Source organism: Carica papaya, chromosome 5 (genome assembly GCF_054855325.1).
Source record: "Carica papaya isolate Zhongbai chromosome 5, ASM5485532v1, whole genome shotgun sequence".
Classification (NCBI taxonomy): Eukaryota; Viridiplantae; Streptophyta; class Magnoliopsida; order Brassicales; family Caricaceae; genus Carica; species Carica papaya.
In genome coordinates, this window is record NC_142313.1 from 43,694,355 (window position 1) to 43,719,970 (window position 25,616).

Consider the following 25,616-nt stretch of genomic DNA (forward strand, 5'->3'; position numbering starts at 1 on the left):
CTGCATTTCTCCGTTTAACGAGTCACTGATACTGCTTTAGATTCTGAAATTCTGGATTCAACTTTCCTTCTTGATAGCAATGTGCTTTTATGAGAGCGTGATTTCCTCAGTGTCTCTGATTTTCTGCTTTGTTATCCTTATAACATATTGGAGACTCGTGTTTTTCTTTATTATTGTGAACAACTTCTCTATTTGTGGTTTTTGGTACGAGATCTTCAGGCTGAAGATGGAGTTGGCCTACCTGAGCAAGTTCTCTACCAATCAAACTTCGGAAGTGCTGCCAAGTATTACTTTCTCTTCACGCGATTTGACTTGTTATGGTCTCTCAATTATTTCGCATTGATAGTCTTGAACTTCTTTGAGGTTAGTGGTGTGCTCCTTGTATTTGTCTTTGGTACGCCTGTTTGTGGCATTTTCGCCGAACAAATAGGTGGAGTGTAAATATTTTATGTAATTGTTGGTGCTTGTTGCAGAAACCTTTGTGGTGCGAGAAGGATCCGGCCAAGTCTTGCAATGACAGAGAGTATTTTTTTCTCGGTCAATTGCCTTACTTGACTGGTGCCGAAACTTTTATCTATGAGGTAAGAGGAAAGATATTCTGATAACATGGTGGTGATGCGACATTTTCTTGCTAACTTTCCTTTCAATCAACTTATTTTTACCTTTTTTTTTCTACTGAGCTGGGTTCAGCTCTAATTACGCTAATTATTATCAACAGTCTGGGTGAGGGGAGCCAGAGGCTTTGCAATAAAAATTAGGCGCATCTTTTTGTAGTTGCAAATTAGATGCATATAATTCTAAATGTTTGCCCATATAAATTTATGATGCCAACTATTTTTGACTTGATTTCTAGAATATTTTAAAATTTTGGAGCAAACCAGAAGAGTGACATGTACTAAGTCTAATGAATGCGTGATTAAGTGTTCTGCAAATTGCAAATCTCTTTACTTTCTTATGCAGGTTGTGACACTCATTTTACTTGCAATACATACCTTCTTCCCAATAACTTATGAAGGGTCTCGTATCTTCTGGAAAAGTCTGCTAAATCAATTAAAGGTAAATTGCAGATTCCTCCGTATAGTTATTTCTGACTTCTTTGTTTCTCTTATTGAATCTGCTCTATTTCAGAGCTATAAATCTTGCAAATAGAAATACGAACAGGATAAGTAAAGTTCTATTAACAAGAAAAGAAAAATGAGATAGGGCTAAAACCAAATAAGAACTATGCAAATTCTTGTCGAAAATGATATTATCTGTATTGTTCGCTGAAGTGCATTTGTGTTATAAGTACTTTTTGTCTTTCAATTATTAAAAAAATGAAAGATTATGTGCAGCATTGGTAATTGCAACGCATAAGAAGTAAAATCAGTCTTGGATCCTCTTTGTTCACTAAATATTATGTCCATTACGAAACACAATTGGTAACTACTCATCCCTTTGTCACGTGAACTAGAATTTACTATTCAAGAATGGACAATTAATAAGAAATTCTCATGGTACTGGTTGCATATTATTTTCTTTAGTTATAACTAAGGTATCATGACCAACCAAATTACTGCACGACTAATTTGTTGTTTTGCAAATTACAGCTTTATGAGTTAATTACCTTTTTCTACATTTACCTTTGTATTCTTTTATTTCCACAAATGGGATTATAACACACAAGTTTTCTATGCCTTACTTTACGATTTAGCATGCACCCTCTTCCCCAATTCTATAGTATGTAACTGTTATTGCATATGGCCTAATGAAACTTCCATTCTTCCAAATTTTCAGGTCATCTGTCTGCTAATTTTGCTTGCTGATATAGTGGTCAATGCTCTCTATATATTTCCAGTGGCCTTCAATTTTCTTCCATTTAGGCTGGCACCATATATAAGAGTTGTCATTTTCATCCTAAATATAAGGTATTCGTGTGTTTTTTTTCTTATTTAATGCAAGTCATGTGTCTTTTGTCTATGCATTTGTGTGTTACATGGAATTAAGACTTGTTAAAAATAGGCATGTTTCACATGAATCTAGTTAACTGTGCTCAAAAGGAAAAAATATAATAATGAATTGAAAGTTAATTTTCAGGGTCCTCTATGAGATTGGATGTTAAGAGTGGTCAGTAGCAGAATAATAGAAATATTAGTTAGAGATTGGACATTTAGTTTTACCCTTTAACTACCTCATTTGTGTGACATGATATATTCTTTGATGCATCAATCACTTTGGCATTTTGCCTTGATTTCTTTGATCGACTGATTGATTTGGAACTGACTACACAGCGGACTTCTTTGTGCTTTTGGTTGTGGTTATTAAAGATTTGTATTTTTCATCTTTGCTCGTTTGGAGAATAAGTTGTTACTGGGGAAACTGATAGCAGTTAACTGGGTAATAACCAGGAGCAATTATAAGGTGCTCTAAAAGCACAAATGATAAACCTTGTAAATGTGATCAGTACACTTTAGATTTTCTTTCTGTAATTTTAACATGAATTTAAAATTAATCAATCACATATATGAGGTTTGCCAACTGCTCTGTGATCCTAAAGTATCTTAAATTTACTTGATTAATAAAAGCGAGGGGTGATTATAGCACAATAGTAATTAAAGAAAAAGGTAGTGGAAGAGCAAAAGAAAAATCTGACTTGCAACATAGGAAATGGTGATCTACAATCATAGGGATCAGAAACACAACCATCACCACAAATTGTTTATGCTCTCTAGCATGAAGGAATCTTTGTAAACAATTTAAAGCACTATTACAATATCACCCGTATATTTAGAAGATACCTGAACATCCATTTGTATCTACCATACTAAGTACGAAAAACAACTACCAAAATTGGACCTCCAATTGAAGACGTAGAAGCTGATTAAAATATAATAACCATACACTAGTAATTTAGAAGGCATTCCTAGGCCTGAATGAGTTCATCTTCCCATATAAGCCTAATGGTCCTGCATCAAAGAGCTACTGCAGTGTGGAAAAGTGAGGATGACTTCTTGGAATGGGTTCATGGAGGAAAGTAATGCATTTTAAGGATGTGCAAGTTTCTTAATCCATTGTGTCTCATTTTGTAAGTTATTGTTGAAAAGCAATTCCTAATAATTTTGGTTTTTATTGCAATATAGCACTGGTTGAGAAACTTTTCTCTTGAAGATTGAATCAGCACCAAACATCTAAATATTACAGTACTTACCATTGTGATGGATAGATATGCCAGAAACTCTTTGTGTGAGCATGTGCTTGTGTTTTGTCTGTTAAGAAATTTCAAATTGATTAGTTTGCATTTTTCTTCTATTTTCCTTTGATTTAGGGAATTGCGAGCCAGCATCCTGATTCTGGCTGGAATGCTGGGGACGTACTTAAATGTCTTGGTTTGTTACTTACCTTAAATTTTGTACCTTTATCATTAATGAACTCCAAGTTTTGCTTTCTTCCTTTTCTTAAATTTGACATATCACTATCAGATTTTGTACTGCATATTCTCTTTTTCTCATAATAATTAAGAGCCTAATAACACCTTTTAAGAAGGCAGCAGTAAGTGTCAGTCTCCTTTTTTCAGTAGAAAAGAAGCATTATAACAAGGTGCCACCCACGTACACATGCAAGCAACAATATAAAAGATTGTCCAAAAAATTTATTATTTTTTAATGAATAAAGAAATACCATTGGATAGAAGAGAAAAAGAAATAAATGATCAGCCAAGATATCTAAAAGCTCTGCAAGATCTTCTTGATTATGAAGATGATTGAAATTTGAACAAAATACACAAGGTGGAAGTAGGTTCCTTTGATCCTAGAAAAGTTAGTTACTAATTCAAAAAAAGTGAGGAATGAGGAAACCGGCTTCTTCTTGTTCTTGTTAGCATGGATAACTCCACAAGGTGGTAATTCAGATGTAATGGGTGCTCACAACCTAATGAGTACCTAAAAAACAAATCACTTAGTCTTATAACCTCCTCATGACACCGTAAAAGAAAATGGTTGGGGGATTCATCGTCACAAAGGCATAAAAGGAACTAGTTCAGATATTTCGAGATTAATCTTCAATTTTTGACCCTGCCTGGAAACAAAGGAGAAGCTGTCTAATATATAGAAAAAGCCTCAAAAACAATTTTCAAAATAACAAAAAGTAGTCTGGAAATAAGAGGGAAACAGTTTGGGGATTCTCCTCATAATAATAAATGTTAATTTCTTACTCAATGTAGTTAAAGTACTTATCCCCCTGCTTTATACATATTGATTCAGTTTAAACATGTGATTAGCTAGAGGGACAAAGGCAAGGTAGGAAACAAGCATTGATCATTATTTCATTTTTCAATTTGGACTAAGAATTTTAAACAAATACGGACTACTTTTAAGACGGGGAAGGAGGGGCATATGATGAGTAAGATATTTGGACAATATAGAGCATTATCCCTCGTTGAAGTGAATTTCTGCTTCCAGTTGCATAATTTTATCCTTTTATGTGCTTATTCTTGTGCCCATGTCTTCAACTGCAGGCTTTATGGCTTTTATTCCTTCTCTTTGCAAGTTGGGTGGCCTATGTCATGTTTGAGGATACCCAAGAGGGAAAAACTGTTTTTACTTCATATGGTGCCACATTATATCAAATGTTTGTTTTATTTACCACATCCAACAACCCAGATGTCTGGATTCCTGCCTACAAGTAAGCCGGATTCTAAATAATTAATTTTGATTCAGTTGTCTGAAGTTTCTAGTTACCCAATGCTAAATTGAGTGGTGTCTTATTAGGGAAACCTTCAGAAAGTATATTCAACCTGCTGTTATCATTAAATCCACCATTTTGATTTGTGCTAGAATGAAGTATTGCGTCAAAATTGTTATGTTATTGCATGATCTTTCTTATCTTACCAGAGGTTTTATTGTGATGATATTATCAACTGTGTCTTCCTTATCTTTTGGTTGATTATATATTTTCTAATGTAGTAAATAATATGCTACACCTAGGATGCCACATCAATAAATAATAAAAATTAGAAAATGAAAGTATGTCGCACTATCAGGAACTCATAGTCAGTAGGTTGCATTAAGACACACTGACTTGATTTTAAAATTGTGGAACCCATGATACTATGATTTGTTGGTTCATCAAATCAGCACGATGATATGACACTCCAGGAGCAGGATATAACTATCATGCCTGTGAACTTAAAAGGTGTCCTAGAAGAGGATTCTTTCTAGATATATTTTGTGTCCAAAAGTAATGAAAATTCTGTACTTTCTATGATTGAAGGTGACTTGAATTTCTGTACTTTTTGTGAGAGTTGTCAGCAGCGCTTCAGATATCTCCAGAGTGATTCTTGTTATTTCTAGGATCTCAACTTGTCCCTATTTTGTCTTCGAAGCAAGTGATAATATTCACTGGATTGTTCTTTGTTCCGATATTTATGAGTTACAGTGGTGCATTAACGTTTGTTTAGAAGTTACATTTGCAGTCAGTTATTTATCCATTCTAGTGGTGCCTTAACTTTCTTTTAGAAGTTATAGCTGCACTTGGTCATTCTGTCCAGTGTATTCGCTTAGTCATTCTTCCCAATCATTTTTGTTTTGAAATGAAAATTATAAATTTCCATTAATTATAAGCACCAAAGGGGTGCAAATTCATATACAAAAGTATCTACAGATCAATCATGATATCTATAAAATCACCGAAATCATCCATGGAGTATAAAAGTTGACCCATTACAAAAAAACTCAGGGTCTGAAACGATATTGCTCCTATTTCTTTCTTTCCATAAAACCAAGAAATTGCAAATGGTATTAGCCTCAATTGTTTTCTCCTCCAGGTCATTCTTCCCAATTATATTATTTCATGTATCGTTTTTTATCCACTCCTTCTATAGCTTCAAATAAGTTATTTTCTTTATTAATTTTTAGTTAGTTACTTCTTCATTGATGCTCCTTAAACTTTATGGAACCTTTTTTCTCACTATGTTTAACAAATTTTAATTATCTATTAAAGGGCTTCACGTTGGTATTGCCTGTTTTTTGTTCTCTACGTGCTGTTGGGGGTTTACTTCGTCACTAACTTGATCCTTGCAGTTGTATATGACAGCTTCAAAAGTCAGGTACAGTTTGTTTCATCCTTAATGCTGCATTTTAGTTATGAAAATACTCTTTTATTTAGTACCATCATATGTAGGCATTTGTATGGCTCTTTCTTATCTTCACAAGTAAATAGTAGATGCACATGCTGAAGTCTCAATACTTTTTTGCAGCTTGCAAAACAAGTCTCTGAGATGGACTGTATGAGGAAAAGAACATTGGAGAAAGCCTTTAATGTCATTGATATTCATGTAAGTATGTTAATATTATGGGTTAAATCTTCTCTTAAGAGTTTTTCTTAACAAGGTTGGTTTCTAAATTCAATATGGACAACATATCTCTGCTGATTGTTGTGGGGGTATATCTTCACCTGTGCTTATTCTTTGTTCATATGTGTAAATGTTCTGGTTCACAGTTTTGGGGGTCTTGTCCTGCTACTCTTAATTGATAGAACTTGGCTTACAGAGAATATTAATTTTTTGTTTAATGTGTTTATAACTTATCACGATGATCAACTGAAATGTATTGGAATAAGAGAAATCAGTAAAAAAGTTCTGCATTGGTCATACAAATTAATAGACTATTTAGAACAGAAGGGGAGAAATGAAGAAACATTGACAGAGGATAATGAAGTTCATTCAAGAAAAGCCAAAGGTGTAATGATTATTACTACTGTGTTGATACGGATTTCATGTTAAGTAAAATACTATATTAGTTAGAATTCTAATAAAATAATTTTATTTTATAATTAGAGTTTAATTAGAATAAAAATAACCATTATATATATATATATATATTTTCTAAATGTAAACACAAGAAATAAGAAATAAAAATTAAAAGTTTATTTTCTTCAGAAACTTCATGGTATCAGAGTTAAAGGAAAGACTATTTTAAGGTTTTTCAAAATTCTAAAATAAGCAAAATAAGCCAAAGTTGGTATTCAACTACCAAAGAAACCAAACCCAACATCTCCCATACGGAGTTGCTGCTCAACCCCGGCCAGAACAGTCACAGTTTCCGCACACATTTGCCACACGCACCGCTGGCAGCAGAGGTGCGTGAGCCACACCCGCCGCCGGCTTCATCCCATTCAGCCCAAAAAACAGTGGAATACCGCCAAAAAAATCCGATTGAGACAAATCTGGTTCCTTTCCGCACAAAATCTGTCTTGATTGCGATTATTCGACCTTTTTTTTACGCGGCTGCGTGTGTTTGGAAGATCTATCGTTCTGCCCTCTGCTGCTTCGATCCAGCTGATTCGCGTTTGGAAACGAGTCGACTGATCCTCCTGCACACCATACTGCTTTGGTCGCGCACTGAGTCGCACTGCATTGACCAGACAGAGCCCCTCCCTCACGTCAGTTCACTTTTCCGCACACGGGATGTCTGGTATGGCCATTCCGCGCGCAGACTACTCCAACCTGGTCTGTCCGCGCCTAAGTAGAGCTGTCCGCATCCGAGCTGGTGTTGAGTCGATCCGAGCCGAGTCGAGCCAAATATGGTTTCGGTTCTTTTGTCCTTTTTTCGATTTTTTTTAGATCTTTTTTGGCTCCTTGGTTCAGATAGGAGGTCCATTTTTCATTATTGGGTATTTTTCCTTTTTATTTTTAGTATTCTAAGATGACAAAAGCAAAAAAGATGAGTGTTACTAGTTTTGATAACTCTTCATTACAAATCAGTGCCGTAAAACTTGATAGAATTAATTATCTTACTTGGTTGAGATCTTATTTATTGTTCATCAAATTTAAAGGATTGCAGGGTTACATTACTGGTGAGGTGAAGAAACCAAATGTTGATAGTTTAAAATATAATAGATAAGAATATGATAATTCATTGGTAATGTCATGACTCATAAATTCCATGCAATCTTATATTGTCAGAACATATCTGTTGTTTAACACTATCAAAAAAATATGAAATGTAACATCTCTTGCATATTCACAGATTGGTAATGACGTTCAGATTTATGAACTTCGGAATAAAGTTCATGGCACAAAGTAAGAAAATATGACTATTTCTCAGTATTTTTCTGAATTGAATGGATTATGACAAAAGTTAGATTACTATCAAGATTTTCAAGTAAAGTGTCCCGCAGATGCAGTCAAATTTCAGAAATTATTAGAAAAAGAGTGAATTTATATTTTTTTAACTGGTCGGAACACTGAATATGATCAAATAAGGGTCCAAGTACTTGGTAAGGATCAATTTCCTTCATTAGAACAAACTTATGCTTATGTTCAGTAAAAAAAGAGTAGAAGAAATGTCATGCTTCACATTGTACCAGTTGAGAAGGCTGGATTAGTGGCTCATTCTGATCAATTCAGAGATATATGGAAGTGTGACTATTTTGACAAGCCAAAACACACTAGGAAAACTTGTTGGAAGTTGCATGGAATACCAATTAAGGGTTGGGGAGAAAGAAAAGGTGGAACCATAAGAATTCAAACAAATTTTGTTGAAGTTAGGGAAACACCTGGTTCACTTTCCATTGGAGTCTTTTTCACAGAAGAAATTTAAAATCTGAAGAGACTTCTGAGTCAACTTAACTCTGCATCAACTGTTGACACATCAAATATGGTAAAATTAGGTATTACTTATCCTATTTCAACTCATGATAATTAGATTATAGATTCTGAAGTTAACAGATACATGACAGACTCTTCTAAAGTATTCTCAACCTATTATTCTTGTACTGAAGGGGATAATGTCCATATAGCAGATGGGTCATACACCCCCGTGTCGGGAACTGGTTCCATTAATTGTATTCTTACTGTTACACTGTCTTCAGTGTTACATGTGTTTAGTTTTTTTAACAATTTTTTATCTATTAGTGTTATAACTAGAGATCTCAACTGTAAAATTGAATTTTTTCCTGATCATTGCATCTTTCAAGATCTTCAAATCAGAGAGAGAATTGAAACTAGTAAACTGAAAGATGGCTTATATGTCTTGAATAGACATCTGAACTTAATTAGAAATCAAGCAACCATTGAAAATAAAAAAGTTAATATGGAGATACTACAATAGCATCGACGATTGAGATATATTTCCTTTTTTATTTTAGAAAAATTATATTTTAAGTTATTTAAGAGAACTTTTATGAAGTGTTTGTTTTGTGATGCATGCGAACTTGCTAAATATAAGAGGAGTTCTTATCATTTAAGTAATAATAGGAGTACTGATTCTTTTATGACTATTCACTATGATGTGTAGGGACCTACTCAAAGTACATCTCTTTCTGGTCATAGATAATTTGTTACTTTTATTGACTGTTGTAGTAGATTAACATGAATTATTTATTAAAAGTAAAAAGTGATGTATTTTCATATTTTTAATCTCTTTACAAAATGATATATATACAGTTTGGTGCTAAAGTTAAGATTTTGCGAAAACTGATAATGGTACAAAATATATGGATAGTGGGTTTTGTGCCTATCTGGAGTCAAAAGAGATAATTTATCAGACAAGTTGTGTCTACACTAGTGAAAAAAATGAGGTTTCTGAAAAAAAAAACAGACACATACTGGAGTTAGTTCGGTCACTAATGTTCACCATGAATCTACCAAAGAGTTATTGGGGAGATGCAGTTCTCTCAGCTGTCTATCTTATTAATAGAATGTTTTTGAATTTTAAAAGTTTTATGGAGATTTTGTAAGGAAAAATTTCCTACATTGTTTCCCCAAAAGTGTTTGCATGTGTGTGCTTTGTTCATACTAGAAATGTGGGTAAGTTAAAACCTAGAACTTTTAAGTGTGTATTTGTTGGATATTCTTATACCCAAAAAAGGTATAAGTGTTATCATATACCATCTAGAAAATACTTTGTAAGATGTTACCTTTAAGGAGAATGAGTCTTACTTTAACTCAAACCCAACACATTTTCAGGGGACAGTGAGAAGGAAGAAGTGATACATAATTGGGTAACAATTGAGAGTCATATGCAGGAGGACAATTATATTGCCGTAAGTCTTAATCAAGAAGATGATGTTGGACGTCTAAATAAACCAGACTTGGAAAAGGTATTCAAGGAGAGAGAAGTCTAAAAAAGTCATCATGCAGTCTGTCTCAGGTCAAGAATCTTCTCTGGTTCTAGAAGATTCTGATGAGTTATTTTTCTCTTGTGATTTATTAGACAAACCTATTGTTGTTAGAAAAGGAACGAGAACTTACACTACCTATATCTAAATTTGTTTTCTATGACTCTCTATCTTCCTCTTATATAGTTTTTGTCTTGTCTGTTTTCTCTGTGTCTACTCTACAAGATTGGAGAAAAGTTTTAGGAGATTTCAAGTGGAAGAAAGGCATGATTGAAGAAATAAGAGCATTGACAAAGAATGAAACATAGGAACTTGTTTCACCTTTACAAAGAAAGAAGATAATTGGTTGCAAATGGGTGTTCATCATAAAACGCAAAGCAGACGGATCGATCGAAAAGTACAAAGTTAGATTGGTGGCTAAAGGATTTACTCAAACCTATAAAATTGACTATTAGGAAATATTTGCACCTGTTGCGACAATGAATACAATTAAGATATTTTTATCTTGCGCAGCTAACCTTGATTGAGATATATTGCAGTTTGATGTAAAAAATGCATTCTTCTATGGAGATTTAGAGGAAGAGGTGTACATAAAAATTCCACCTGAATTTGAAAATGAGAGGATGTAAGGAAAAGTTTGCCAATTAAAAAGGGCATTATACGGATTAAAACAGTCTCTAAGAGTATGCTTTGAACGGTTTAGAAGAGTTATTATCTCTTTTGGATATCAATAAAGTAATACGGATCATACTTTATTTATCAAACATTATGAGGGTAAGGTCGTTTTTCTCATTGTTTATGTGGATGATATTGTGGTGATTGGAGATGACACAAAGGAGATGGTTCGGTTGAAGGAACTTCTTGCTCAAGAGTTTGAAATCAAAGATTTAGAAAAATTGCAATATTTCTTGAGAATTGAAGTTGTCAGATCCAAGCCGACATAATCACCTTTTGAGAGCAACTACAAATTGCAAGCAGGTAGTGGTATATCAGTTGACTTGGAAAGATACCAGAGACTAGTTGGAAGACTCATTTATCTCTCACATAGCAGACCTAATATAACATATGCAGTTAGTCTTATGAGCTAGTACATGCATGATTCTCGTGAGACTCATTTACATGCTGTTTTCCGCATATTACGATACTTGAAGTCTGCAATAGGAAAATGTCTGCTCTTTTTTAAAAATGGTCACCTTAAAATAGAAACATTTACAGATGCCGATTGAGCTGAGTCCCTAAATAATACAACTACAGGTTACTGCGCACTTGTAGGAGGCAATTTAGTCACATGGAAAAGTAAGAAATAAAGTGGGGTTGTCTGCTCAAGTGCTGAGGCAGAATATAGAGTAATGGCTCAAAGAGTATGTGAATTACTATGGTTGGAAAAATTAATGAGGGAGTTAAAACTGCTTAAAGACGAGAAACTATTCTTGTTTTGTGATAATAAAGCAGTAACTAACATTGCTCATAATCTAGTTCAACATGATAAAACAAAACACATTGAGATTGATTGATACTTTATAAAAGAGAAGGTGGTTGGTGACTTTCTATACTTATATCATATATATTCTAATGAGTAGGTGGCTGACATTTTCAGTAAAGAACTATGTAACAAATCTTTTCAGAGCCTGATTTGCAAGTTGAACATGTGTGATATTTTTGCACCAACTTAAGGGAGAGTGTTGATAAGGATTTCATGCTAAGTAAAATACTATATTAGTTAGAGTTCTAATAGTATAATTATATTTTATAATTAGAGTTCAACTAGAATAATAATAACCACTCTATTTATATCTTCTAAATGTAAACACAAAAAATAAGAAATAAAATTAAAAGTTTATTTTCTCCAAAAATTTCATACTGTAACCAACAAAATAACGATATTTGTACTATTGTTAAAGATATTAATAGTTCTGATCAAAGAGACAAAGTGGCTTTGATACATCATTCAAAATAATCAAGACTTTCATCAACACATAATCAATGGTTACATATGTGCTCCACGCATGCTCATAGGCGTAAAACAGTTACTTGGAAACTGTTTCAAGTAAATGTGCATTCACTTTTTTTTTTTTTTTTTGGAGATAGGGTAGGCATACCTTTCCTCATTCGTGAGAAAAAAGACTTGATCTTCTGCGGCCTAGATTAAAAAAATTACAAATTTTAACTGTCAAGAGTGATTAATTTTTGATATATTGTTATCCTATCAATCAAGTTGAATAATGGAAAAGAATCTTTTAACTAGTTAGTGGGTGGTATACAAATCTGGTGTTGTTTGGTAGCTAACAAGATTTTGGGATGGTATGTACATATTTTTTTTTTTAAATTTTGACTTCAAAGATGAAATCTTAAGAGAGATGAGGCGGGACAACCTGCCATTGGATGTAGGGAGGAAGTATAATAGAAGATAAATAGCACTAAATGGAAAAATAATAAACGAGATAGAAAATATGGAGAGACACAAAGAAAACGAAAGGCGAGACCTTGCAGAGTCAGATCAAACTCATAAGCGCTATTAACTTGTTTTATTAGATTTAGTTGTTATTTTACTGGTAAATAGAATAATCTATTTCCTGATATTTGTTGTTAGCTTGTAAATTAAATTTCCCTTGTAATCATTTCTGATATAAATGATATTCTTTTGTCTTTTAACACTGAATGTTGGATGTTGTTGTAATCTTCTACATTAAATTTCCCGCATAATCACGCTTTTCCCTGGGTTTAACAGAATGCTGGATACATCAATAAGGAGCAATGTCTTCATCTCTTTGAAGAACTGGCTAAATACAGGTATTCATTGTGTTGCAAACACTTTCCAGATGAAAATTTTAGTTAAAGAGATGCATAGCAAGAAGCTCTTAAGCCAATAACACTAGGACAAGAAGCTCTAAAACTAGAATGGATATGGGACAGAAAGAGATATGTGATATAATGAGAGAATGGGAGAAAAAAAAGGGAAAACAAGAAAAGGGATGAAAAGCAGAGGATATTTATATTAACTTCATTATTTTGTTTTCTTTTCCAATAAAATAAAAAACTTACTATTTTTTTCGTTTAGTCTACTTACTGATTCGTTATTATTGCATAATTTTAGTTTTTTATCACAAATTTATGTTTTCTAATAATATTTTTCTAATTACTTATTTCTTCTTTATTTTCTCAATAGAATTGTTATTCTGTCATTACTTGTTTCTTTTCACTTTTTTTGGTGAAATTGTTCTATCAGATAAAAATACCGGTTTCTTGTTTCTAGGGAAAGAAAATCTTGATTAAATAGAATGACTGATTTGTCTCTGTTTTCCTTTTTGCTTTCTTTCAGTACTGAAATAAAATTAACAATTCACAACTTTTTATTAAGTAAACTTTTTTGTTTGTATTTACTTACTTTTATTAGCGAGGCACATATTGCCTTCTCTCCTTCCTTTTTGCTTATGAACTTCCTTTTCCCTATAAAAATGAGTTAGTAGTCTGTCCTTTTTAATCAAGTTAAATCATTGATTTGGCCTTAATTTTTACTTTTCTTTAGTTTTTGAGGAATAAAATTATTTGTCATTTTTTGTTTGTCGAGCAAACAAATTATTTTCAATACTTATTTGTTGTATCTTTACACTGGGAATGAAAAAAATAAACACTTGGTTTTTTCTTTGGGGTTTAAGTTTGTTAAGTATTGCCATGTTCTCTTAATAAGCAAAATATCTCGATAACACTTAAACATTATAATTACATAGATTCTGTACTATTAAAATGTATCCACTTTAAGATATTCTTTTCTCTATTAATAATGGAATAACACGTGCATAAATATATTGCACTCTTCTATTAATATTAGGATTAGACAATTTCTATAGCAACCTTCTCCAATATTAAAGTTTTTCCACTTCTGTTTCTTTCTGTTCTCCTTCTGTTTGTATAGCTTGTTTTGGCTGGTTATAACTTGGCTAAACATTTGGATAAGATGATATTGTCAAACATTTAATTATTGGTTGACTGATGCATTTGAAGCTGATACTGCTTGTATGGTAGAATGGAGGCTGATCAATTTAGACAAGTTGCCTTGAGGATTGTTAGATGGGATCCACTCAGCTGTTCCTTTAATTTAAGTCATATACTAAATGCAGCTATAATAAATCAGACTTGAAAGGTGTTTCATCTCTAGTGCTTTGTGAGAAGAACATACCCGTAGATGATACATCTATTCGTTGTCTTCACTTTAACAGAGTAACTACCTACATTGGCTTTTCCAGACAATTAAGTAAACAAATTATTGATGTCTCATTCTTTATGCCTCATGATAACTATTTGCTATATCTCATACTACGAATATTTGCATCCCTTGACTGGTTAGTGGTTCTACAAAATGTTAACTTCTCTCACTTCTAGATTATCAAGGTTCTTGTATTAAATATATGTTCTAATGATTTGATTATTAGCATTATTTTGAAGAATGCATGCATATTTAATTCATATTTTTCTAGGACGTTACCAAAAATATCAAAAGAAGAGTTTGGGTTAATATTCGATGAGCTTGATGATAGTCACGATTTCAAGGTATATTAATTTTTAACTTTTGGCACCGATAGATACTAAAGATACTTTTTTTGCTTAAGAAGTTAATTTCTCTATGATATGTGATAGTCATGATTTTCGTAGTATGTAAGATGAGCTTGCTTTGTGATGAGATATCCGTATCACCAGTTCCTACTGGTTGATTGAACATCTCTGTTGATTATTTATTGGACTTGCTCATTTCACCTATGGATTAATAAGGATTAATTTGCTGACATTTGCTTATTGGAATTGCTCTTGGTTTCACATGTAGATCAACATGAATGAATTTGCTGACCTTTGCAATGCCATTGCTCTAAGATTCCAAAAGGAGGATTCTGTAAGTCAGATTACTCTTGAGCTAAAACAAAAGGAAACATTTCCGATCTTGATTATTGAGAGTGATAATGATCAATTAATGCATCGTTGATACTGGACGTTGTTTTGCAGCCACCTTGGTTTGAAAAATACCCGATGTTCTACCATTCACCTTTCTCTAAAAGGTTGAAAGAATTTGTTCGGAGCCCCAAGTTTGGATACATAATATCCTTCATTCTCATATTGAATTTGATCACTGTGATCATTGAAACAACGGTACAGCTCTGATTCTTGTCAATTATTTCTGCTCTAACTTCCTCTTTCTAATGAACTGATAGATGACACATAATGAAACAAAAATATTTGTATTATTTTCGTATAAATGCTGGTGTTCTAGATGGCATTCATTTTCAAGCAGTCTGGTGTTGAACTACTCATTCAATTCCAAATAATCACATGCCTTTCTGTCAAATAAGACTTTAAGATTAGTGTACAATCAATTTGCCTATGATATTAGTGCTGGAAGATCACTTATTATTTCTGTCTATTTATGTTAGCTTGTGTTAGAATCTTCTTGGTGGTGAGCTTATAATCCTAGGGGCTCTGCAGAGTCCAGCCTGACGTGTGAGATTACTAGTTCATGTCATGCAAAGCATGTATTTCAGTTGGTGCTTTTTCCTGTAGTATTACTTATGGTAGTAATGTATTTGGTTTGAGGTACTTTTCTTGTTACTCTATAAAGGATTTAGATATGAATTAGCAAAAAGAATACGAGGATTTATTTTAACACAATAACATATGATATAAAAGTTTATAAATATACTATTAAAATGAGCTAAGATATTATAATAATAAATAAGTTTTAACTTAAGTAAAAATATGTAGACATATGAATGTTATAAAAATAAATAAATTTAAAATAAAATAAAAATGTGTAAAAATATAATCATAGAAATTGAATTAGTTGGCTGGTTCTAGCCGGTCAGCCAGGCCACTTATGGCAAGGGGCCCATGTGAATAGGGAAGGTCATACGATTTGGCTTTACAGATCCTCTGACTAGCAAGTCATTTAGCCATAGTTGGCTAGCCAAGAACATGGTTCTGTTCAGCCAGGTCTAGCTGTAGGCCACCCAGCCAAGAGAGTATCCAGGAGGGATCACATTTTGCCAGATTACATGACCTGGCCTATTGCTCATCCAAGTGACACAATCTGGCTTGTAAACATGGCTGGCTGGGCCTCTTGGCTTGCCCTGGTTGTCGTTTGGTAAATTGCATTTTAACTTGTTGAGCAGCCATCTGGCTGATTAGCAACTGTTCTAACCAGGTAGGTGTTTGTGGGGCAATCTGATATTACCCAAAGTGCAAGGAGCGTTTTAGTACATTTGGGGAAATGGTAAAGGTAGCTGATTTAACTTGTAAGAGAAGCAATTGTGCTTGCTTATGCCTGTGCTTGCTTATGCCTGTGCTTGAATTACTTGTAAGTGGCTTAGTTTGGCACCTAGGAGTCAAAAGAAACATACTTCTAAAATTGATTGATTAATTGTAAGTGGCTTAGTTTGGCAATTTGGATTCTTACTTGTTTTTTTTGTATGATTTTGTTTTTTGTTGTGAACTTGATTGCAGCTTGATATACAAAACAATTCTGGTCAGAAGGTGTGGCAAGTGGTAGAGTTTGTATTTGGTAAGGGATTGCAAAGGCATTTATATTACTATGCATGATTTTCTTTGTTCATATGAATGTAAGATAGTTCTTTTCTGTTTCCCACTTGGTTCACTCAAGACCTGAAAAAGCATCTGGGCATGAGGAGGAAGGCTCAAATGCGTCCCTAGGTTCAGACGAACCTTATTGCCATCTGGATGAAGGTCCTCGAAACAAAATTTTTGGAAAAACAAGATTTTCAGCTAAAGTTTTCCAAACGATGCAAGTACACCATCTATGCAAGTTGAGACTCCAAGAACCAACAATTTTTTGGACTCTCCAAGTGAAGAATTTTCAGTGTTTGTCCTAGCCTATTAGTGGGTATTTTAGGGGTTTTCTTATCATTTTGGTATTCTCCCCTAATAAGTATGCTCTCCAGAGTGAAGATTCTCAGGTGGCTCCATGAACATAGGCATAATGCTGATTCACAAATGATTCCTTGTGTTTTACTCTCTATTTCTCTCTCACTTTTATTTCAGTCTTTGTTTGTTGGATGAGACTATGCTCAACACAATGTGCATATTCCCAGACCAAAAGCGTTAATAGCTTTTATGGAGCCAGATCCTTCAAAACCGGAATATCTTCTTAATGCAAAAAAAGAAAAATTTAAAATCAGACTGATGTGCTATGGATGTGGCATCATAATGGCATCATTTAAGTTATCTATAACTAAAATTGCATTAAACCTGACTTCGTAAAAGTTTGGACCAGCAAGCCATATGGGGAGGTGGTACTTCTGCTCCCCTTACGAGGGAGAGGTCAAGAGTTGAATTAGTGACACTCAGGGGTGTGATGATTCTGCAACTTTCCTGGTTAGGACTTTTTCACTGATTCCTTACGCATGGTTTGGAGGGTGCTTGTGCCATAGTATGTTGGGGGAAGATTAACTGAAACCAATGAAGGAAGATAGTACAGGACACTTCATTTTCTTTATAGAAAAAGGCACCTCTAATAAGTACTTAGTCAAAGGATCTAAGCTACTTGATAATTGTATTAGCATGTTGAGCCCTTGCAACAGGGTATAGGTATCACAAACATTTGAATCGGCACTTTATTATTATTGCTCTTTGGTCTTTCATCATGCATCTTCCACTCAATGCTTGTGTTATCAGACTTCATCCTCAGTTTCTGTTTTTGGATCTTATTTTTTTATTTTTTTATCAGGGTGGATCTATGTAGTGGAGATGGTTCTAAAAATCTATTCATTTGGATTCGAAAATTATTGGAGGGATGGTCAAAACCGCTTTGATTTTGTGGTCACGTGGATAATAGGTAACCACTCTGGGTGGGCAAGTGGCAGATGGCAGTTGTCAATCCTGCCTCCCTATTATGCTAGCAATTTTACATATCAGAACTTCTGTTAAATTCGATTGATAGATTTTTCTTTTGCGCTTCTTTTAGCTTATTCTTCTTCTCCTTTAGTATTGTATTGTATAATGTTATATGAGAAATATGGAATAGACATGATGCTGTGATTGTTGATCTTTATATTTGCAGTTATTGGAGAAACAATTACTTTTGCTTCCCCTGATGAACAGACCTTTTTCTCAAATGGAGAATGGTAGGGACAGTTCCATTTTATCATATTGTACACCTTCTCATTCTTTAGAATTAATTTTTGTCTTCATTGTGTACTTTAGTTAAAAAAATGAGCTTTTTGATATAATCAGAATGTGCTCAAATCTTTTAGAAATCTATAACCAATAATTATTGTGTCTAACTAGTGTCTATAGGAATAGAAGCTATAACAAAAAAATTTTTATGTTTAGATTTTGCAAGTAGTGTTGCTGAGTTTTGAGGAAAGTCTAGTGCTGGCAGACAATTTGAAATCCACTCCAATATGTTTATTTCCCAACTTTCAGAATTCCTATCTATAGATGTTTGGTAATCTGTAATTTACATAATTTTGGTTTTTTTTAAGTTTCTGTAGATCTGAAAATGATCTCTTCCTGTATCTTTTTAATTTATATTCTAATGTCTGATGCGCCTTTATGTTTTGCTGTCTTCTGTCGTGTGTCCGAGTTATAGTTCTTATGCAAGAAATTGCTGTTTTTTAATATCTACCTTGGTTGGGTTATCCTCTTTTCTTATTAACAGGATTCGGTACCTTCTTCTTGCAAGAATGTTAAGATTGATAAGGATTCTTACACATGTCAAGCGTTACCGAGCATTTATCTCCACATTCCTGACCCTCATACCAAGTTTAATGCCGTATCTTGGGACTATTTTTTGTGTGTTATGTATCTATTGCTCTCTCGGTGTACAGGTAATGTGGATACTCTTTCTATCTGCCTTACAAATGAAAAGTAATCAACGTGGAAAATGAATAATAGGTGCTTTTTCTTTTGTTGTTATTGCTTGTTTATGAGTCCATGCTTTTCATCAGTAGAAAAGCTGGAAGAAATATGTTTACAACACATATTCCATTTTGTTGCTTCCTTTTAATTATGAAAATGCTAAAATGGTATAAGTTTCTCTTTTCTAGATTGAGTGATTTCACTCATGTCAACATTTCTTTAGAGCTTTAGTACACTGGTTCACTTGATTTTGGTGCTAGTAACAAGAGTTTGATGTTTCCCTCAAATTGCTTTTTATTTTATGTTCTTTAGCTCTGGTGGTAGAAAGTTTTCAGGTTTTTTTCCCCCCATTTTCTGACAGAAAATTTTCAACTTGTTACCTGTTTTCTGCATATCACTGAAACAGCATATCTTCAGCACCTATGGTTTCTTTGAACTCAATATTGCTCTGTAATGTTTAAGTTCCTAACTATACTTTTCACCTGTAACTTTGTAGGTGTTTGGTGGAATTGTCAATGCTGGAAACCCCAAATTGGAGGGAACAGATCTTGCTGATAATGAGTATCCTTCATAGTTTATACACTTTTTAGTAAAATAAATATTATTCAGAAAAACACTAATGTAGAAAATAAAAGAATCAATTCAGTTTTATTTTTGTTGTTATTAGCCTAGGAGAGGTAACCACAAAGTTGGTGAGGTGTAACAGATTTTGTTATTCCTTCTTCCCTTAAAAAGTTGTTAGAATTTTGTTAGGTTTTGTTAGAATTTGGTTGCGTGTTTCCTATAAATTAACACCTTATGGTGATGAGAAATAAGAAGTAGAAGTAGAATTTTCATTTTCTAAATCTTCATGGTATCAGAGCATACCTAATTTAAGAGAATCATCCCTGCTGCACCGAAGTCACAAATGGCCACATGTGAGCTTCCGTCTTCTCCACCTGAGGTCTCCTCAGGTACCTATCATCACACATCCATCAACAACAGTGTGGGTGAAATGTCTTCGTCCTTTATCACAGGACACAAATTAAACGGCAACAATTACCTTCAATGGTCGTTGTCTGTTCTGCTGTTCATCTGAGGTAAGGGGCGCGACGAGTATCTCATTGGCGAACTCATACCTCCTCCCACGACTGACCTAAATGCTCGTACATGGATGATCGAAAACAGCATGGTCATGTCGTGGCTCATAACTTCAATAACTCCAGAAATCGGAGAAAATTTCCTTCTCTGTGAGACCGCGCATGAGATTTGGGAAGCGGCTCAGAAATTCTACTCCAGCAAGGAGAACATTGTTGTTATCTTTGAGATAGAATCGACTCTTCATGATCTTTGTTAAGGCGAGTTAAGTGTAACCCAATATTATAATGTCTTGACCCACAGCTGGCAACAATTGGACATTTTCGAAGAGCATGGATGGAGTTGTCCCGAAGACATGAAAATCTTCAAATCGATTGTTGAACAGAAACGAGTCTTCAAATTTCTGTTGGGATTGAACAAAAACCTCGATGACGTTCGGGGATGCGTGCTGAGTATCAAGCCACTGCCAAGTCTTCGTGAAGTTTTTTTTGAGATTTGGCGAGAAGAAAGTCAAAGGAAGGTCGTGCTGGGAGACGCCGAACTCACCCACCAGGCCGGAAATTCCTCTGCGCTCACAACCCGAGCACTGGATGCTCATACAAAGAAGACGAGACCCTAATGTGACCACTATAGGAAGCTCGGGCACACACTCAGAAAGTGTTGGAAGCTTCATGGCAAGCCAAGTGATTGGAAGCCCTTCAAGCCATAAAACTCAAACAAGCACCAGGGAAATCACGTGTTTGCCGAAGAAATTCCACATGCTGCTGTGGAGAGCAGTCCTTTTAGTCCTGAACAGCTAGAAGCTCTCAAGTGAATGTTGTCCCAAAAAGGTTACTCGGTCAGTACTTCAGTGGCACACAAAGGTAATAATTTTGGTCTACTTATTCAGAAAAAGGGTAAGTTTGAGTTGTAGATTCAGGAGCATCTGATCATATGACTGGAGATGCCTCAATATTTCAAAAATACAGCAAGTGTAAAGAAGACTATTCAATCAGAATTGCTGATGAGTCCCTTTCAAAAGTGATAAGAACGGGTTCTGTAAATTTGTCTCCAAATTTGACTTTTTGCTCAATCCTTCATGTTCCAAATCTGGATTGTAATTTGTTATCAGTAAATAAGCTATGTGAAGATTTAAATTGTGCTGCTAAGTTTGTCTCTAACATGTGTGAATTTCTGGACTTGGACTCGGGAAGGATGATTGGCAATGCTAGGATGAGCTCAGGACTATACCTGCTTCAAATTAATGTTTCTAGAAGACAAACTCACAATGTAGTATATGCAAACTCTGTTTCTGCAAATAATGACCATGATATTATGTTGTGGCACTATAGAATAGGACATCCAAATTTCGTGTATTTGAAAAAATTGTTTTCCTTACTATTGAAAGGAAAAGATCTCATGTCAATTTTTTGAGCATGTTCGAAGTTCATTTCCTAGTCTGCCATACAAACCCTCAAAATCATTTGCATTAATTCATAGCGATGTATGGGGACCCTCCAAGGTCACCAATATCACCGTAATTAGGTGTTTTGTATCATTTATTGATGATCATACAAAAATTATCTGGGTGTTTCTTATGAAAGAAAATTTGAAGTTGGACATCTCTTTAAAAAATTCCATACAATGATCCAAGCACAATTTCATGCTACTATCCAAGTATTGAAATTCGACAATGCTTGTGAATGCTTTGAAGCCACCCTTGAGAAATATTTTACTGAATATGGTATTATTCACCAAACCTCTTGTGTACATATCTCACAACAAAGTAGCATAGTCGAGAGGAAAAATAAATACATTCTTGAGGTGGGTAGATCAATCATGTTCACCACTCATGTACCAAAATATCTCTGGGGAGAGGATGTTCTCACTGCTACTTACTTGATAAACCGGATGTCCTCCCGTGTCCTAAAGTTCCAATCACCTTATACCATTCTTTCACAAATCTTTCCTAAATCTCATATCTTAAATACGTTACCACTCAAAGTCTTTAGTTGTTCAGCATATGTTCATATTCACACTTATCTCCATAGGAAACTTGACCCAAGGGCCTTTAAATACATCTTTGTTGGGTACTCTGCTAATCAGAAAAGATACAAATGTCTAGTTTCGGAAACTCATCGATTTTATAACATAATGAATGTCATATTTTTTGAAAACCAACTATTTTACTCCACAACTGATATTCAGGGGGAGACATTTACTCAGAAATATCAGTTGTGGAATATAAGCATACCTCCTCTATATCCACAGAGTCACCCTCTACCAGAGAAACCCTCTATGGAGATTGAACCTATAAACCTCATATAAATATAAAGAACCTGAACCAAAACCAATTACAGAGAACACAGTACCTGCAACTAGTGAGTTACGTGCTATACTAGAAGAAACAAAGGGAAGAGACCTAAATCATCCAAGCCTTGCCATGAATCAACCATTGATCCTGGAGCCCGGTAATGAGACTACTATTCCTTCTACAGATATGTACATTGACATGCCTATTGTTTTGAGAAAAGGGACTCAGACATGCACCAAATATCTTATACAGGACTATATTTCATTAGACAAGTTGTCTTTGGAACATCATACTTTTGTGTGCAGGTTAGATAATAGCTCATCAGAGTCTAAAACAATCCATAAAGTTATGAAAATACCTGAATGGAGGATGATTGTTCAAGAAGAAATCAAGGCACTTGAAAAGAATGGAACATGAGAATTAATTGACCTACCTCCAGGGAAACACCAAGTGGGTCTTCACTACTAAATACAATTCAGATAGAAGTGTGAATCAGTATAAGGTTTGACTAGTAGCCAAAAGGTACACTCAGTCATGTGGGATAGATTATCAAGAGACATTTGCTCCGGTAGCCAAACACAATACAATTCGGGTACTTCTCTCACTCGTCTCTAATCTTGATTGGCCACTCTGTCAGCTAAATGTGAAAAATACATTTCTTAATGGTGATTTAGAAGAAGAAGTGTATATGAACATACCACCAGAATTTGAACTAGCAGACAGTCCGCAAAAAGTATACAAGCTGAAAAAGTCACTTTATGGTTTAAAACAATCTCCAAAAGTATGGTTTGATAGATTCATAAGAGCACTAAGACGGGAAGGATATGAGCAATGTCAATCTGATCATAAACTATTTGTCAAGTATTGTACCTCAGGTAAGAAAGTTATCTTGATTGTATATTTAGATGATATCATCCTTACAGGAGATCATATTGAGTAGATTCAAAAGTTTAAATAATTCTTAGCCAAAAAGTTTGAAATTAAAGATCTCGAAGTACTGAAGTACTTTCTCGGAATGGAGGTGGCTAGATCCAAGAAGGGAATTTTGGTATCTCAACGAAAGTATGTTTTGGATCTTCTGAAGGAGACTGGGATGCTAGGAAGTAAGATTGCTGACACTCCTATGGATCCAACCATCAAACTTGGATTCGAAATCAGTGATAAAACAATTGATAGAGAAAGGTATCAAAAACTAGTTGGGAAGCTTATCTATCTAGAACATATAAGACTCGACATCAGTTTTGCAGTAAGTACAGTGAGTCAATTCATGAATTAGCCAACTGAGGAACACATGAAAGCAGTATATTGAATTCTAAGATACTTAAAGATGACTCCAGGATAAGGATTGTTCTTTCAAAAGACAGTGAAAGAGATGTTGAAATCTACACTGATGCAGATTGGACAGGCTCAATAAACGACAGACGGCCTACATTAGGGTATTGTACCTATGTTTGGGGAAACCTGGTCACCTGGTGCGGCAAGAAACAATCAGTTGTATCTCGTAACAGTGCAGAATTTGAGTTTAGGGCACTTGCTCTTGGTATATGTGAAGGTATGTGGTTAAGAAGGATACTTGTCGAACTAAAGGTTTCTAACAACATTCTTATGAAAGTTTGGTGTGATAATCAATCAACCATCAATATGGTCAAGAATCCTGTACACCATGACAGAATCAAACATGTGGAGATTGATCGTCACTTTATCAAAGAGAAGTTAGAAAATGGTACTATAGTACTCATGTACATTCCAACCAGTCAACAGATTGCAGACATCCTAACAAAGACTTTACCAAAAAAGATCTTTGATGACATAACATCCAATGTAGATTTACTCAACATATACGTAAACTAGATTGAGGGGGAGTGTATAAAATAAAAGAATCAATTCAGTTTTATTTTTGTTGTTATTAGCTTAGGGGAGGTAACCACAAAGTTGGTGAGGTATAATAGATTTTGTTATTCCTCATTTCTTAAAAAGTTGTTAGAATTTTGTTAGGTTTTGTTAGAATTTGATTGCATGTTTACTATAAATTGACACCTTATGGTGATGAGAAATAATAAGTAGAAGTAGAATTTCCATTCTCTAAATCTTCATCTAAGGTATTGCAATCATATGCTAAAATACTTATATGGAGATATTGTTCAAAAAATATTTTAAGATTCTCCTAATGTCCTAAATTTACAAGTCTTCTTATGGATATGAAGTTTTAGTTCAAATCAACAAGTAGCCTTTGTCTTTGTATGGGTTATTAATGTATCCTGTAAATTTTAAGGGATACTAGTGGCATTTGTGACTCTCTCATTGATCAAAGTATGACAGTTTTGTGTAGGCTAAGGTTCTGAATACAATAGTGCCCTAACTCTATGGAAAGTCAATTGTTTTCTTCTAAGGTCCTATTCTTCTTTCCCCAAGTTAACAAGGAAATAGACAATCGTGTTAATGCTAGAACTTGATTCTTCTCCTTATCAACCTCTATCCTATGTCAAACCCAAAGCTTATGAATGACTGACCACCTGCTGCCCGTTTCACACCAGTAATTACTAAGGCTAGATTCTGCAGTTTCCCTGTCAATGAAACCACAAAAGAATACATCAAGGTGTACCCTCTTCTTTGTTACATAAGCACCCATTTACAAGTATTTCGCTTTCCTCTTTCAGGTTGTCAGTGTTAAGGATCCTTGCCCATGAGGTCAGAATCTTTGCTCATGATTCTGACCTAATCCGGTAAGTAGAAAGATTTGAGTCTAGAGAGAGAGAAAGGAGAGGAAACTCAGACAGATTCAAACATTTTGGTGACGGTTTCCTCATTCATCGACAGCCTATTTATAGGCGAAATCGGGGTAGTACGTGCTAGTTTGTTAGGCGCTCTGGTTCATTACAGATGATGGTTGCACCGATTGAAACCAATGCAACAAGTTTCAGTTACAGCAGCCGGCATTAGTTGGAATAGCTGGTGAACAGATCCCTTCGAGAACCTTTTGTGCAAGGGTGAAAATTCTATTTTATCCTTGCTTATTTTTACCCTTTCGCCACTACACATTTATTCCTATTTTACCCCTCTTTCTAAAGTACACTTATACTGATTTTGTTACTATACCCTTCCCTTAAATAACAACTTGGTCCCAAGGTTGAGACTTGGAGATTGACATCAAATATACTCGCCATCTTTGCATGTGCATTCTTCAGTTGGAGCACCTTTCCACTGGATAAAGACCTGGTCCACAATCGGGTTGGCACGTAGTATGTTTCATTGTTACGAAATTGAACACTGAGTAAGCATTCACAAGTACTGG

General features: G+C 34.5%; 1 protein-coding gene across 2 annotated transcripts in view; it reads left to right on the forward strand.

Annotated features, from left to right (window-relative positions):
- Positions 1 to 25,616, forward strand: part of TPC1 (two-pore channel 1) — a 46,650-nt gene that overhangs the window by 2,835 nt on the left and 18,199 nt on the right. For both annotated transcript variants that reach the window (XR_015819506.1, XM_088221231.1), the window contains exons 4-20: positions 220 to 363; positions 474 to 581; positions 961 to 1,056; positions 1,777 to 1,907; positions 3,305 to 3,365; positions 4,493 to 4,659; positions 5,977 to 6,082; positions 6,233 to 6,310; positions 12,824 to 12,885; positions 14,571 to 14,643; positions 14,915 to 14,980; positions 15,091 to 15,234; positions 16,582 to 16,639; positions 17,822 to 17,929; positions 18,155 to 18,218; positions 18,755 to 18,923; positions 19,451 to 19,515. Coding sequence is in view for 1 of the 2 variants with exons in the window: in XM_088221231.1 (XP_088077357.1) it covers positions 220 to 363; positions 474 to 581; positions 961 to 1,056; positions 1,777 to 1,907; positions 3,305 to 3,365; positions 4,493 to 4,659; positions 5,977 to 6,082; positions 6,233 to 6,310; positions 12,824 to 12,885; positions 14,571 to 14,643; positions 14,915 to 14,980; positions 15,091 to 15,234; positions 16,582 to 16,639; positions 17,822 to 17,929; positions 18,155 to 18,218; positions 18,755 to 18,923; positions 19,451 to 19,515 (1,700 nt within the window). In the remaining variant the exon portion in view is untranslated. The remainder of the gene's footprint in view (positions 1 to 219; positions 364 to 473; positions 582 to 960; positions 1,057 to 1,776; positions 1,908 to 3,304; positions 3,366 to 4,492; positions 4,660 to 5,976; positions 6,083 to 6,232; positions 6,311 to 12,823; positions 12,886 to 14,570; positions 14,644 to 14,914; positions 14,981 to 15,090; positions 15,235 to 16,581; positions 16,640 to 17,821; positions 17,930 to 18,154; positions 18,219 to 18,754; positions 18,924 to 19,450; positions 19,516 to 25,616) is intronic.